Consider the following 14456-nt stretch of genomic DNA (forward strand, 5'->3'; position numbering starts at 1 on the left):
AGTCCTCGTTTGGCGTGTTTCTTGTCACTTTTTGCGGCTTCTTCAGCAAAGGCTGACACAACCAAAAGTGCGGTGATAAACAACTGCAAGTTTCAAAAAGAAAACCGTCAAATCAAGATTAGATTCACATTTGCAAGCACTTTTTAAAAATACGGTAAAATCGAAGAAAGAAGAAAAAAAATCGAAAGTAATTTCACGTTTGGATTTGAAATTGTTCAAACTAAATGAGGGAACACATATAATCTTTTCACTTTGACGGAATTAATTTTATGAACGATAGACTTAGCAAAAGAATCACGTATACACTTGAGTCACGTATACAATCATTTACGAAAATAAAACACACTGAACGCAAAAGAGTTTTTGAACCGAATTCTTTGCGTTTTTTAATCAAATAAATTGTTTGATCAAATATCATCCATCAATCTATGTTAAATGTAAAATATATGCATGGTTTTTGTCCCCGTCATGCTACTTTATTTTATATTGCTTTATTTTGGATATATCTTTATTCGCAGCTCATATTTCCATAATATTAATAATTAATGGATTGATGATTTGACAAACTTAATTGATAGATCACACGGTATATTAACACGAAACGATAATTTGATGGTTGAATATTTAAATCACTGATATGCGACTTCATCCGAAACGATCGAAAAAACCAATATGTTTTTCTACTCACAAATGCTTTCATGGTTACGATTCACAAATGACTATTCCAATCTGGTTGATCCCAGACGATGAACTAGATGCTGAGGATTAGTTTGACGGTGCTTTTATACAGAAAATCTCGAACTGAAATGACGCTTTGTGTTCGCGACGAAACACTTTCCGTTTCAATCGTGTGTATTTCAATATCTCCCCCTATCGCATGAATATACTATAGGCGCGAGCGTGCGCTCGTATAATGTATGTAAAATGTATGCGAAACGTTTTTTTTATGTGAACATATGTGCTTTCGTACCATAATAACACAAGAACAAGAAGATGAATGGATAAGAGGAATGGCATATACCACGTCACGAATATACGTTGTGGTAGCAACACCGTAGAGCAGCCATTCTGTTCGCACAACAACTACAACAAAATATCATAAGATTTTTACAACAATTGCCAAGAATACGAATACGAGTAGCGTGCAATTTGTTTTTTTTTGCTTCTTCTCTTCATCGAAATGTTTCTGCTTTTCAATGGTATTCAATACAATGGACTGATGATGAAGCCAATATGTTATGTTTTCATCGTGTAAAATATACGTTTGTAGAAAATCTATTCAATTTTACATCCGTGGTAGTAGGCCAATCAACTATGTGAAAAGACATATCCGTTAATTTGATAAACAAAAAATTGACCTGCTGACAAATTAGTAGTCAACCATCAGAGTCCATTGCTCGTAGTAGAGATTGTTCAAATGTCAGTCTAACAAAACAAATTTTATATGCAATACATATTATATGCGCATAGCTTGCATATTGTTTTATCATTTAGATTTTATTACGCTTCACCGATTTTCAAATTATCGTCTAATTTCATTTCCATTTATTCGTTCGACTTTACTATCACTATTTAATATGATTTTATTATATCAATAATCAAACATCCATTCGCTCAAGAGAGACTTATTACATCTTATTAATTGCCGGTCTTTATTAATTGTTGTTGTTTTTTTTAAATTGTATTTCTTTGTTTTGCTCAACTCAATCAGCGTTTTTACATCAGAAATATCTCAATTACTCAACAACTGCTCGCATTTTTGATGGAATTAATTACAAAGCTATCCTTCAACGTTGTTGGAAAAGTAGAAATAGTAGTGATAGTGAATTGTAACATATTTTTTTATTTTGACCGGTAATAAAATTAAACATGACCACATTTTTCTCATACTCACTGAATAGTAGATAGTAAGTAGTTGAAGAGTGAAGAGGAAAATTGAAATCACATTGAAATATTAGCGCGATTAATGCGTACAAATCAATGTAAACGGACCGGTATGTGCTTGTGCATTGTGCACATTGATAAAATCAAATAGCTTTGTAGCCAGCAAGCAATTACATTTATTCAATAATATAGTAAGCAATGCATAAACGTCTGTGTCTGTGTGACGTCGTCGTCGAAGCATCCACGTTATGCATTATAGTGCAATTAAATGTCAATGAAGAAGAATTACGTAAAGTGACTTGTTCTTTTGGTTTACGTGTGTAATGTGTGTATGTGACAATCAAGTCAGAAGTAAAAGTAAATGTAGAAAACAAAAACAGCAACTTGATTTTGATACCATGATGCACTTCACGTTGCACGTGTCTACGATATACGAATGTACATATGCAGTACATAAGAAGAAAACCATATTACGATTGCAACACAAATCTATCGAATCCAAGTTATTATTCAACCAAATTTCGTGCGAATCGAAGATCATCGCAAAATCTTTTCGGCACTCCATTTTGATAGCTAATGCATTCGTTGAATTTTGCAATTTGAATGTGAGTGCTATACTTTTTTGGCATTTGATAAAACACTGCTTTTGTTATCTTCAACGCTCAAATTGATTTAGATTAAATGCCGAGGTTTCAATTTTTAATTGAACACGATGGTTATCACATAGCTTATTAGCAATTTTGCCGCAGTCTGATTAAATGAAGATACGGAACGATTTGGGGCAGTTTCATTCATTTTGGTCAGTCCACTCACTATGATTATATGATTCAATAGGCAAAATATTCAATATAATGGAAAATATAAGTGGTGCAACATCAACGACGACGATGACATCGTCATACTCTCAAAATATCTGTATCACTTTATGCTGTCGTACTCTACCAAGTTCAGCACAAATTGAGATCGTTTCATCGTTTCTTCTGTCTGTATGTCTTGTCATGCTTTGCGCGTGATACACTAAGCATCATGAGCACTTTTCCTTTCGTGAAATCTGAAACCTTGACTTCGATTCAGGGAAGTACCATAAAATACCATATATTTTCACTACTCAACTACATATTGAGGAAAAAAGAGAATTCAGCCAGTGAATAACACTTTCAACCTTTGACTAATAAGTCGAATTCATTTATGGTTAAATGTTGTCAAACAACTCTTTTGGCCAATGCTGCACGAGTGAGAATATTGAAATGTGTTCACCTTGATCTTTCTTCAGCCCATGTTTCACTAGAGAGAAAACATATAATCTAGATTAAATTAAATTCAAATCAAACCATTTTACAAAAATATCCTAGTCGCGAATTGAATTTGCTTTTAATTTGTCATTTATTAGATTAAACCGGATCGAGTTTTTATTCACGTAAAATGCGCACCAAATTGTCCATAAAAATGGAAACTGAGCGGAATTTCGTTTTGCCATCAAACCGCAAGATAAACCAAATCTTATGCCAATGCTATCGATAGTAAAACGAATAAAAATCAAAGTTGACGCACGAGGTGTTCTAATGAAAATAAAACATGTGTCGCCAAATTTAAATGTCGAGCATAATTAATGGTTTTAATTTGAAACTTTCAACACGCACGTAACGAATTGAACCAAATAGGAAATAAACTGGTTTATTTCATTAAATTTTTTTCATCAGACGTAGTGTATCAACTGAAGAGCACATTTCACACAATGGTTTGAATCCAACCGGAACTAGCAACAAGTGCCATAAATCAGAGCAAATGTTTTTTCTATTCTTTCGAAAAGAACTTTCTATATAAGCATTTTATGATATTGCAACAATTTAGCCTCTCTGTCTGGAGATCTCTTTCATTGATTTATGCACATTGATTGGCTGCAATTCAGAGTTGATTGAAAAGGGGATCGTCTGCATCGACAAGTTGTTCTTTTTTAAATATCACTTGAGTTCTCCAAGGATGGAAAAGATGTTTAGTTTTTGATTCTGAATCCATATGGGCGTTCCGCTAGTATTCTTCCGCTTCCGTCTTGCAAAACAGAGATAGTCCATCTCATATACGCGGAACCCATATTCCACCACAGAAGTGCAATCAGATGGTGGTTGCATTTTTTCGTTCATTTGTTATGCAGTTACATTTATAATGAGACATGTGTCTTCATTGCACGACCAATGGAGTCAAGTGGATCGTGTGTATTTTTTTTGTATTACACAAACAGAAATAAATTGACTGACTTTGAATCAAAATTTATCATTAAAGCAATTAAGCTTCAATTTATCGAAGAGCATTTCTGCGATTTGATCGCGAAAAAAGAATTGAAAAATTATGTTCATCATATAAATATGTGTTAAATTATATCAAATCGTTTTCCCTCTGTGAACGAATCGTATAATAACCTGTTACTGATTTGAGTGTTTGCAGATTTTTGTTGTCGAAAATCCAGTGTCTCGGCTCAATGTTATTGAGTATCTCCCATTCATTCTTTATGCTACATTAAAATGGTTGCAGATCGGTTTTAATTGCATAAACGTGTGAAAAAAACGTCGCAATCCGCACTGTCGCAAACCATTTGGTTGAGTGGATTTTGGCCCCACATCTACGTAGTTTTATTCTCATTTACGGTTCTTGGATTCAAGTTTCTACCACAAATTACGCTGACTTTGTTTTGTCTCATTTTCCTGTGAACTATATATATTGTTGCACGGTTTTTGAGTTATATATTTTTCGTTTCAATCGATTTCTCATGAGACTTGAACATTTAAAGAAAACCTGCTTGCCTGCTTCAATTGTCTTCTATTGTGTTTATGTATGAAACACTCCGTTGAGTTTACAACCTTTTCTTCAGCTCATTAATTCTATTTTGTGTTTTGTTTCACTTAATAATACCAACGAATCAAAGTGATATAAAAATTAAGCTTGAACTGGAAATTTAATTTGTTGAAATAGAACCGCATTAAATTTCTTAATTTGAAACATATCATCATTTGTTCAACGAAGACTATAAAACCAACGTCAATAGCTAATATGGAATGTATATATGCATAATTTTTTTCAATCATGATCATTTTCGAAGCCGCTTCTGAGTAAATCGTAAAGAATGAAGTGTCTTGCAACGGTTTCAAGTCAATTTCAATTTCGATCAGTATGTAATGGAAATGATGTAAGTGCGGGAACCGCATGTATGCGTATACAATAACAATTGGTGGGTATTGCACTTTCTAACCATTAAAGTTTCGATGTGCAAACTCAACAGATTAGCGAATCAATGTTATGAATTATACATTCATAAATTGTTTACAAATATCTAGACGACGAATATAATAATTCAATTCTATCACCACGCATTTCCCTTGAAAACCCGTACTTTACTACCGTGTACAACTTCCACACACGTACACGTGCGCGTGAAAACTTTGAATCGCAAGCGCAGAAAGAAAGTATAGTATATGGAATCTAAACATTCATTTAATCTAACGTGTAAAATCCGTAAGAGTTGTTTTTATGTAATTGTCGACGGTGGAAAAGTTGGAAGCAATGTTTCGGGAGAAGCAACGTTACCGATGTTTATATGGAATTCTTGCTATATACTGCTGTATCTTGTCAGCATTCATGCTTGCGCACATGACCAACGTAAATTTAATAAAAAGCAATCTTCCTTATTCATATTATGTGTCTTATACAAGTTGAGGAATGTTCCACGTGTTTTTTCTCTCAATGCATCCGATAAGGTGGATAAATTCAATAACACAAAGTTCACTGTGTCTAGGTTTTCGTAAGAGAGATACATTAGGTTTTATTTGATCGAAAGTATCGAAAGTATCAGGGTCATTAGCGTAAGCGCAAACAAATTTGTATAGAAAAAAAACAATAATGTGTGAATATCATTCCCGTTATCTCCTGTTAGGTATTTTATCGCAACCATTTTGCAATTTCAAATTCATCGTGCAATGTGCAAGGCTGCTCTACAATATGATCCTGGCGATGAAAACAAACCACTACACAAATGCGACATATACCGTCAGCCAGTTGCCGGAAATATTTTGAAGTAAGTGTGAACGCTATTTATAAATGACCATCGCCAAAAAAATCACAATCTTATGGCCGTTCTGTTAGGCAAATCATGGAAAAAGGTGCATCACAACGGTGGCAGGAAGTTTTGCAAGAAGCCATTGGTGAGGGCCGACTTGATGGTACGGCATTGCGTGAATATTTTCGTCCATTGGAAGAATGGTTGCGTCAAGAGAATTTACGAAACAACGAATTCGTTGGTTGGAATTATGATGGAGACTATTGTAAACACAGGTGATTCATACAAGAATTGATTTATAATTTTAAAAAAAATGAAATCTCTTTCGTTCTTTTGTAGCATTGACACGGCAAACCTTCAAGTATATGGTGGATTCTACAACTATGCTACAACTAAACAACCAACAAAGTGGATAATATTGATTTATGCCGCTCTTTATCTAACTTTCAATTTATAAACCAAAATACATTTAGCTTGTAAGTGACGATGAAACGCCATCTACTGAAAGAAAATGTCAAATTTATTGAAATAAAATAGTAGTTTACAATTCATCTCGTGGTGTTTTAACATTTACAATGCAATCGCATTCATTATCTTCTTCATCTAATCGCTCCATATCGGGTTGAATTTGAATGCTATCGACTAATCGCCCACTCCATTCCTATTGATTGAAATGTATATAAATTGAATAGATTGTTATTTTCCAATTTTTTATGCTTGTTTCGTATATACCTTGAGCAAATTAACGTGATAGCAGAGTATTTTATCCGGTGTGAGTCTTTCATTGACAAAATTTTGAGCTTGACGCGATATTTTCCTTGCGCTATCGTCATTCTTCCTGGCCCAATTTATTTGATCGACCAAATTTGATAGGTCTCTTTTTACGGGAATAAAATGGTACATGGGCTGTAATTCATTATAAAAGTGTTCATAAAATGTTGATTGCTGTTTGAACGTTACAGAGTTGCCGGCCAGCAAATATGGGAATCGATAAGCGGCCACAGTGCCATCGATGTTCAACTGGTATTTGTACTGAGAGAAAAAAAAGATAGAATTAATTGGCTTAAACTTGCACACACTTTTTTTTTCTATAAAGATGCTCCTACTCTAAAAGACTTACATTGAAAAATTCAAAAAATGAAACATGTGCAGTTTTTGGTCCATATTTTGCTTCTTCGTCCCGAAAAAAGAAAAAATTGGTCAGCGATACATTGAAAAGGTGTGGATATTTGCGGGAAATATCAATCAAATCTAGTCTCTCTCTTCGTGCATCTCTTCCTCTCCAAAATGCAATCGATTGCTTTTCAGACCATGATATCTGTGCATTTTGCACGGATAAAATGTCAATGGAAACGCGGTCCATAGCTTGTAGAGTTGATTCCGTTAGATCATACGTTGGCATAACAATATCGTATGTGTCTTCGCTGCCACACCACGAGAAAATTGGTAAAGGGCCATGGGTCCGAGTTATGCCACCCTTTTTCACCAACGGCCAATCGCCTAAATTAACCATGAACTCCATGTCTGGCAATCGAACCAGCCGAACTAATGTTTTGAGCAGTGCGTCTTCAAACATTTTGAAGCCAGTGTGTTGCCCATAGCATTTCCTATAGATTTGATTATCCTTGATGATAAAATTGCAAATTGAAATGCTACCCGGTTTATCGTAGGTTCTCAATATCTTTGGGCGAAGTTCGGTAAAATTAACACGTTTAAATGGCTTCAGATCGGATTCAATTTGCTCGTACGATGTGTCGCAATTCAAGTTTTTCAACCATTTATCAATTTCCTGCGGACACCGGCATTTATCTGAATATACATCTTTGTCCGGTATTCGATATGGTGAGTTTGCCACATGTTTATTTTTATACTGAATGTGAATTTCAACGTTCCAGCAAACTCCAACAATTTTATATCGTACTATATAAACACCATCACGTCTATCAAACTGCTCGATCCGAACCCGGCACTTTCCAGCCGATGATTCTCCGCGTATATTTACATCAAATCTTTGAGCCGTCGATGTATTGAATCTGAAAAATGGCCATAGTCAGGAACATTTCAATAAAAGTCTAATCCAATGAACACTGATTGAATGTCTTACGATTTTCCATATGCATCGTAGGCTTGAATGTAAAAGTAACGTACAGGGAGCACGATTTTTTCGGGATTCAGTCCTGGTCCCCACACTTTGGTTTTAAATACATCGACGGATCGAATAGTACTTTTTATATCATCACATTTTGTAGGAATTGAAAAGAAAATTGAAAAACTAAAAAATAGAACAAACGTTGTGCCGTAAGTACGAAATATACGCATTTTTATACGATTTGAATATACCTTGACAGCTGTCAAAAGAGAATGAAGAAACAAAACAAAACAAAACAGTATCAAATGACAGTTCTCCAATTCCACTGAATTTCAATTTTTTCAATCTTTATGTCAAAACACATTTTGGAAGTGTATGATAATCATTAATCACAAACTTTAAAAATAGATGAATGTTGTGAATTTTCATTATTACGTAGTGGTCAAACACATGAATTTTTCATTGCCGACTGTGATCTTTATAAATATAATGATGACGAAAATTCCATTTTTCACGTTGTAGGAGCAAATGACTCAGCTCATTCAGTTGAATGCTCAAGTGAGAGCTGGTGAACTTTTGTTTAAGCTGTAGAATCCGTGCAAAAAAAGTTCAAAATATAAAAATAATAAAATAAAATTAAAAAATACATTGAAAATGGCAATAAAAACTAATGAAAGTCCATCGAATTTGAAGCGTTTTTACCGAACCATAGCATACGTTTCAAAAATCCTATATCCATCATATCCGTGCTACTTTTTCCCATCATTTCTTTTGATACAAACCTACAATGAATTGGTGGCGCTCAAGAAAAATCCAAAATTCCGTGTGATACCATTGCCAAACAAATTTTACGCGATTTTGGCTAAAAATGAACCATACCTAAGTGATCATTTTTGTTTCGTCTCCGACGAGATATTCGACAAATATGAACTAGACAGCAAACAAAATTGGCTGAACGTTGTCTTTGGAAACGGTGAAAATGGGTCTCGAAACCAACGAACAAAACGATCGCCGGATATTGTCCAAACTATTCTCACGAAGCCGAACTCATCAGTTTTAGTTCCAGCGGTAGCCGTGGCAAAATGCCAGAAAAATTGTGTATTTGTTAGTGAAAATTGTTATCAAAATTGGTGCATAAAGAATAAAATTCGTGATCACAATCAATCGTTGCTGGTTAACTTGCAAAAGATGACAGCCGGACAAAGTTTACCCAGGCTAGCTAGTCGCGCAACGGTGTTTCTAATAAAAAATCCATACGAAATACCTCTCGATGTTACCGACGAAATTATTACAAATTTTTTCACGATCCCGCGCATTCTCTACCGCAATCACACATACGAAATTCTATTGGACGAACAGCAAGTTGGAACGGCATTGTATTCGCAATTTTTCCATATATTTGTACCGCTGAAGAAAATCTATTTTCGCTGTGTTCACTTGGAATCGAGTGACTGTCAATTCGAAAGTTTTGCCGTTGTTGCAAAGGGAGCAACGACACTTCATCAATCAACCAGCATAAATTATCCGATTCCACGGCAATATCTGCATGATTTTGGGTTTGTTAGTGCCTGTCCGTGGGGTTTGATGCGGTACTTTAACTATATGAAAGCCTGCATTTTACCATTTGTCGGAAATAGTTTCTATTCAACATCGACTACAGCTAGCCCATCATCGAATGCTGCAACTTCAGCCAATTCGCTTAGATCAATCTTGAAAACCCGTATATTTCCCATTTTTCTTCTACAAGGTGACCGGGGCTCCGGTAAAAAGAGTCTGGTTAGTATCATTGCACGAAGCATGGGTTTTCAAGAGTACAGCGTAAATTGTGCAGAAATCGCAAACGCAATTCCCGCACAAACGGAATCCAAATTGAAACTGGCCATGGCTAAGGCGGGCGTTTGTGAGCCAATCATATTTACCCTGAATAATTTTGAACTATTCGGAGTTGATAACGAGGGCCGTGAAGATTTGCGTGCATTGACCATGTTCCAAACTGAACTACACAATTTATTTGCCAAAAATCGCAGTTATCCCGTGATCGTGATTGCTTTAGCAAATGGAAAAATCACCAAACCAATCATTCAAAGTCAATTTTTGGAAACGATATCAATTGAAGCGCCAAACAAACATGAACGCTTGCATCATTTGCAATGGCTTTTTCACAAAGAAGTCATTGTTCAAGAGATTTTCAATGGAGCTCATCAAGATTTCACCGATATTCCTTTGTGGAATAGTCGCACCATGAATGCAGCCAAGTACCATTTGTCCCGAAATCTACGGTGCGCTGAAACAGTAAACCAATATTTAGAATCGATGGCCGATAAAACTCAAGGCTTCCATTTTGGTGATTTGAAGTTGTTGTTCGACAATGGTACAAAGAGTCTGTTGCATTGCCGTGAGTCGGTTGAAATTTTTACCAAAGCAAGCTGCTTGGAAATCGAGGAATTTGAAAAAATTCTCCATGAAATGCAAAGTGAATTTTCGGATAGTTTGGGTGCGCCAAAGGTAATGAAATACGAAAAATCGAACAATATTACGGACGAAATAAAAAATAACGTTTTATTCTTATCCAAAGGTACCGCGTGTCCTGTGGAGCGATATTGGTGGCCTCAGTAAACTTAAAGAGGAAATTCAAAGTAGCATCGGTCTTCCGCTGAAGCATGTACACTTGATGGGAAAGAATATGAGAAGATCCGGTATTTTATTATATGGTCCACCGGGTAAATAGATAACTTGACATATTTCCACTGTTGAGAAGATTGTAATCTTATTGTTTTGGTTTTTTCCTTTCCACATTATGGTAGGAACGGGAAAAACTTTAGTGGCCAAAGCAGTTGCGACCGAATGCAATTTAAGCTTCCTCTCTGTACAAGGTCCCGAACTCTTGAATATGTACGTTGGTCAAAGCGAGCAAAATGTTAGAGAAGGTATGGTTTTTTTGTGGAAGTGTGACCGTTTTATTTATGATTTAATTTATGAATATTTTTTCTCTCTCGGTCTCTAGTTTTCACCAGAGCTCGATCGGCAGCCCCCTGTGTTATTTTCTTGGATGAATTGGATTCATTAGCACCAAATCGTGGAGCGGCTGGTGATAGGTAACCAATTTTATATAATATTATAATTTTAAATATATAATTTATTTAAATATATAATTTGTATATTGTAATTTTATCAAGTGGTGGTATAATGGATCGCGTTGTCAGGTAGGTACAAGGTAGGTACCTCCAAGGTACCAATTTTGTTTTTACGAAGTACAATGAACAATTGGCTAATATTCAGAAATTTTTCCGCAAAATTACAACTAACGAATCCAGTCAGTTGCTCGCAGAAATGGATAATATGCTGGGAAATGATGATCAGAAACAAATATTCATTTTAGCCGCCACTAATCGACCAGATCTAATTGATCCAGCTTTACTGCGACCCGGCCGTTTCGATAAGTTGTTATACGTGGGTCCGTATGCAACGAAAGAGGATAAGGCAGCAGTTCTATCAGCTCAAATGCAGAAATTCCATCTCGATGATGGATTGACAATAAACACTATCGCCGAACACTTGAAACAAGACATGACAGGTGCTGATATCTATTCAGTTTGTTCCAATGCATGGTTGACTGCCGTCAGACGTTGCATCACTGAACATACAGATAATACAAGCGATACTGATGTCAAATTAAGTGCCGATGATGTGCATGTTAATTTGGCTGATTTTCGTAAAGCGATATCCATGTTTGTTCCTTCAATCAATAAAAAAGATATGGAATACTTTAATAGCTTGAAATCAACATATGGTGTAGCCAAATAGAATGAAAATATATTTTTTTGATCTATTCTTGTTATATGGTTATTGAAAAATGAAAATCATGGAAATAAATTTGTTTGTTATGTACTTGTACATAACATATATATTATTTTGAATCGTTCTCCACTTTTCATTCGTTCCAACATTACATCCATTAATGCAAATTAACAATATCGGTATGTATCAGTATATATCTGTATTGATGACGTATGACAAGCTCAAATGTGTGGATTCATTCAATTTGCTTTTGTCATTATTCAAATTTAGTTGTAGATCAGGTTTTTGATTTGGTTCTTCTTTTGAGTTGTGTGGTATTCAAAGCGCAAGGGAATTTTCGCCAATTTATTCTAAAAAACACTTTAAAACTCGCCTGTGACGATCATAAAATTAACGATTTCAAAATGTGTGTTGAAAAATCCAAGGTTGTCATAACAGAAAAGGTTTGTAGCCGTAGAATCGTATACAGAACACAATATCAGTCCAAAGTTTACATTTTGTTATGCAGACTGAATAATACGCTTATTTCCCTTTATTTTGCTACAGAAAAGATCTCGACCGAACAAATTATCGCAGTTGGTTCGTGATTTTTCATGGAAGCTTTTGTTTTATGTCATTTCAATGGTTTTGATTCTGAAAGACAAACTCTCAGAAATATTTCTCGGATGGTATTTCGGGGAGAAGAAAACATGTCCACCGCTTAAAAGTGAATACAGTTTTTTGACTAAAAGTGCAAAAGAGCTGGCGAATCTAATCGAAACCAAACAGATCACATCGACACAATTGATCAAGGCCACTATAGATCGTATGAATGAAGTGAATGGAGTTCTAAATGCGATAGTTGATGGACCATTCGTTGCAGAAGCACTAAAGGAAGCACAAATGATCGACGAGCGCATTGCAATGAACCAAATATCAAAAGAGGAATTTGCATCAAAGCCATTCCTCGGTGTCCCATTCACTACGAAGGACAGTACCAGTGTTGGTGGCAAATTGCATACGTTGGGATTGCTTGCACGCAAAACAACACATTCAAAGGAGGATGCGGAGTGTGTAGCATTGGCTAAAAAAGCCGGTGCGATTATTCTAGCGACCACTAATATTCCCGAGGTGAATAAATGGCAAGAAACAAGAAATAATCTTATAGGTATAACCAACAATCCGTACGATTTACGCCGTACGGTCGGAGGCTCAAGCGGTGGTGAAGGGGCGCTTATTTCATCTTGTGCATCCGTATTTGGATTGGGTACAGACATAGGTGGAAGTATTCGGATGCCAGGTAAGAGCATTAGCTAATATCCACTGTTTGTTGTGCACAAATGAATAACCAAATTTCTTTGAATGTTTGTGCGTTCGCTAACACAGCATTTTATTGTGGAATATTTGGACACAAACCGACGGTTGGGGCAATCAATACTCGAGGATGTACATTTAGAACTGGTAAAGAAGCTTCTACAATGGTCGTAGCAGGTCCTATGAGTCGGCATGCAAAAGATCTGTTACCACTGTTCAAGGTATGTTGTATTTGTGTTGGTATTATTATTATCATCATTGATAAATTTTGATCTAATCATGACTGTGTCCTGTCCATTGTGTTGTTGCCAGATTTTAATTGATCCAAAGAAACAACCCATTCTCAAGTTGGATGAAAAGGTTGATGTGCGGAAATTAAAGTACTATTATGTTCGTGAAAGTGGTGAACACAAATGTACCCCGGTATCGAGTGAATTGCAAACTGCAATGACAAAGGTGGTTAACCATTTGGAAAGTGTTGCAGATACAAAGCCAATTGAAATTAAATTGCATGGAACTGATAGAGCAACGAAATTGTGGCGCTACTGGATGACACAAGAGCCAGCCGATTTCAATTTACTATTGGGCAATGGTACACGCCTAAATCCCATTGTTGAACTCGTTAAAAAGTTGACATTTACAAGTGATTTGACTATGGCTGCAATATATTCATTGATCGATGAAATTCTACCGAAGGAGAAAGCTGACAAAATCAAAGAAATCACAAGAAAGTGTGATGAAGAATTAACGGTAATGTGTTGACCAAAGAAGTTTATGTTAACAGGGTTCGTTTTTTTAATTCTTTGTAATACATATTTACAAAAGTAAATTTTCTTTGCAGAATATTCTAGGAGATGATGGTGTTTTATTATACCATAATATGACCAGAACAGCACCATTCCATTATGCTCTCCTTCTCAATGTATCTGACTTCAGCTATTGGTCAATATTTAATGTGCTACATGTTCCAGCCACGCAAGTAATTTTCGTCTAATTTATAGAATTAGTCTAATTTATAGAATAGTCCATTACCGGTTTTCAATATTAATTTTCAGGTTCCACTTGGACTAGACTCGAAAGGATTGCCATTGGGGATTCAAGTAGTTGCCGCCAGAAATCGAGACCGTCACTGCTTAGCGGTGGCAGAGGAGCTTGAAAACGCGTTTGGTGGATGGAAACCTCCATATAGAGCTTAAGTAGGAAATCTGTTTACATTGCTGACGGGCATTTTTGTATTTGGTGTCGGAAATATATACAATAGTTACATTTTGGACAATTTTGGTGTTATCATTTTACATCGTTTCTACAATTCCCCTTCAACAACTGTCACATACATTCGAAACA

The 14456-nt window shown here is 35.7% G+C and overlaps 4 protein-coding genes across 6 annotated transcripts; 2 read left to right on the forward strand and 2 right to left on the reverse strand.

The window, feature by feature from the left end:
* Positions 1 to 1047, reverse strand: LOC129570206 (lamprin 1.8-10-like; the record flags this gene model as incomplete). Its single annotated transcript, XM_055449713.1, is given in 2 exon segments — positions 1 to 83; positions 689 to 1047. Coding segments are annotated over 2 exon segments (95 nt in total), but the record flags the coding sequence as incomplete, so codon positions are not given.
* Positions 1048 to 6400: 5353 nt separating this feature from the next.
* LOC129570198 (protein O-glucosyltransferase 2-like) lies at positions 6401 to 8318 on the reverse strand. 2 transcript variants are annotated; one of them, XM_055449703.1, is made up of 5 exons: positions 8037 to 8267; positions 7053 to 7965; positions 6665 to 6964; positions 6507 to 6593; positions 6401 to 6433 (listed from the first exon to the last, which is right to left on the reverse strand). In XM_055449703.1, the coding sequence occupies exons 1-5, from the start codon at positions 8249 to 8251 to the stop codon at positions 6431 to 6433; spliced, it is 1518 nt and encodes a 505-aa protein (XP_055305678.1). In that variant the 5' UTR covers positions 8252 to 8267; the 3' UTR covers positions 6401 to 6430. The 2 variants fall into 2 exon arrangements, with proteins under 2 accessions (XP_055305678.1, XP_055305677.1); XM_055449702.1 differs by having other exon boundaries at positions 6401 to 6593; positions 8037 to 8318.
* On the forward strand, positions 8319 to 11910 carry LOC129570193 (peroxisomal ATPase PEX6). 2 transcript variants are annotated; one of them, XM_055449697.1, is made up of 6 exons: positions 8319 to 10526; positions 10597 to 10741; positions 10826 to 10948; positions 11026 to 11116; positions 11198 to 11224; positions 11336 to 11910. In XM_055449697.1, the coding sequence occupies exons 1-6, from the start codon at positions 8676 to 8678 to the stop codon at positions 11823 to 11825; spliced, it is 2727 nt and encodes a 908-aa protein (XP_055305672.1). In that variant the 5' UTR covers positions 8319 to 8675; the 3' UTR covers positions 11826 to 11910. The 2 variants fall into 2 exon arrangements, with proteins under 2 accessions (XP_055305672.1, XP_055305673.1); XM_055449698.1 differs by having other exon boundaries at positions 8382 to 10526; positions 11401 to 11910.
* Positions 11911 to 12012: 102 nt separating this feature from the next.
* LOC129570197 (fatty-acid amide hydrolase 2) lies at positions 12013 to 14388 on the forward strand. The gene is made up of 6 exons (XM_055449701.1): positions 12013 to 12262; positions 12366 to 13098; positions 13185 to 13333; positions 13425 to 13862; positions 13954 to 14091; positions 14168 to 14388. The coding sequence occupies exons 1-6, from the start codon at positions 12032 to 12034 to the stop codon at positions 14306 to 14308; spliced, it is 1830 nt and encodes a 609-aa protein (XP_055305676.1). The 5' UTR covers positions 12013 to 12031; the 3' UTR covers positions 14309 to 14388.
* The last annotated feature ends 68 nt before the right edge of the window (positions 14389 to 14456 follow it).

This window comes from Sitodiplosis mosellana, unplaced genomic scaffold (genome assembly GCF_009176505.1).
Source record: "Sitodiplosis mosellana isolate CC-2019 unplaced genomic scaffold, AAFC_SMos_1.0 Smas_scaffold_47, whole genome shotgun sequence".
Lineage (NCBI taxonomy): Eukaryota > Metazoa > Arthropoda > Insecta > Diptera > Cecidomyiidae > Sitodiplosis > Sitodiplosis mosellana.

Coding starts and splice junctions, on each gene's coding strand:
- LOC129570193 (XM_055449697.1), top strand. CDS start 8,676: ATGGCAATAAAAACTAATGAAAGTCCATCGAATTTGAAGCGTTTTTAC. Junction 10,527..10,596: donor ATAGTTTGGGTGCGCCAAAG/GTAATGAAATAC, acceptor TCTTATCCAAAG/GTACCGCGTGTCCTGTGGAG. Junction 11,117..11,197: donor CGTGGAGCGGCTGGTGATAG/GTAACCAATTTT, acceptor AATTTTATCAAG/TGGTGGTATAATGGATCGCG.
- LOC129570197 (XM_055449701.1), top strand. CDS start 12,032: ATGACAAGCTCAAATGTGTGGATTCATTCAATTTGCTTTTGTCATTAT. Junction 12,263..12,365: donor AGGTTGTCATAACAGAAAAG/GTTTGTAGCCGT, acceptor ATTTTGCTACAG/AAAAGATCTCGACCGAACAA. Junction 14,092..14,167: donor TACATGTTCCAGCCACGCAA/GTAATTTTCGTC, acceptor ATTAATTTTCAG/GTTCCACTTGGACTAGACTC.
- LOC129570198 (XM_055449702.1), bottom strand. CDS start 8,251: ATGCGTATATTTCGTACTTACGGCACAACGTTTGTTCTATTTTTTAGT. Junction 6,965..7,052: donor CATTTTTTGAATTTTTCAAT/GTAAGTCTTTTA, acceptor TTTTTCTCTCAG/TACAAATACCAGTTGAACAT. Junction 6,594..6,664: donor ATCACGTTAATTTGCTCAAG/GTATATACGAAA, acceptor TTCAATCAATAG/GAATGGAGTGGGCGATTAGT.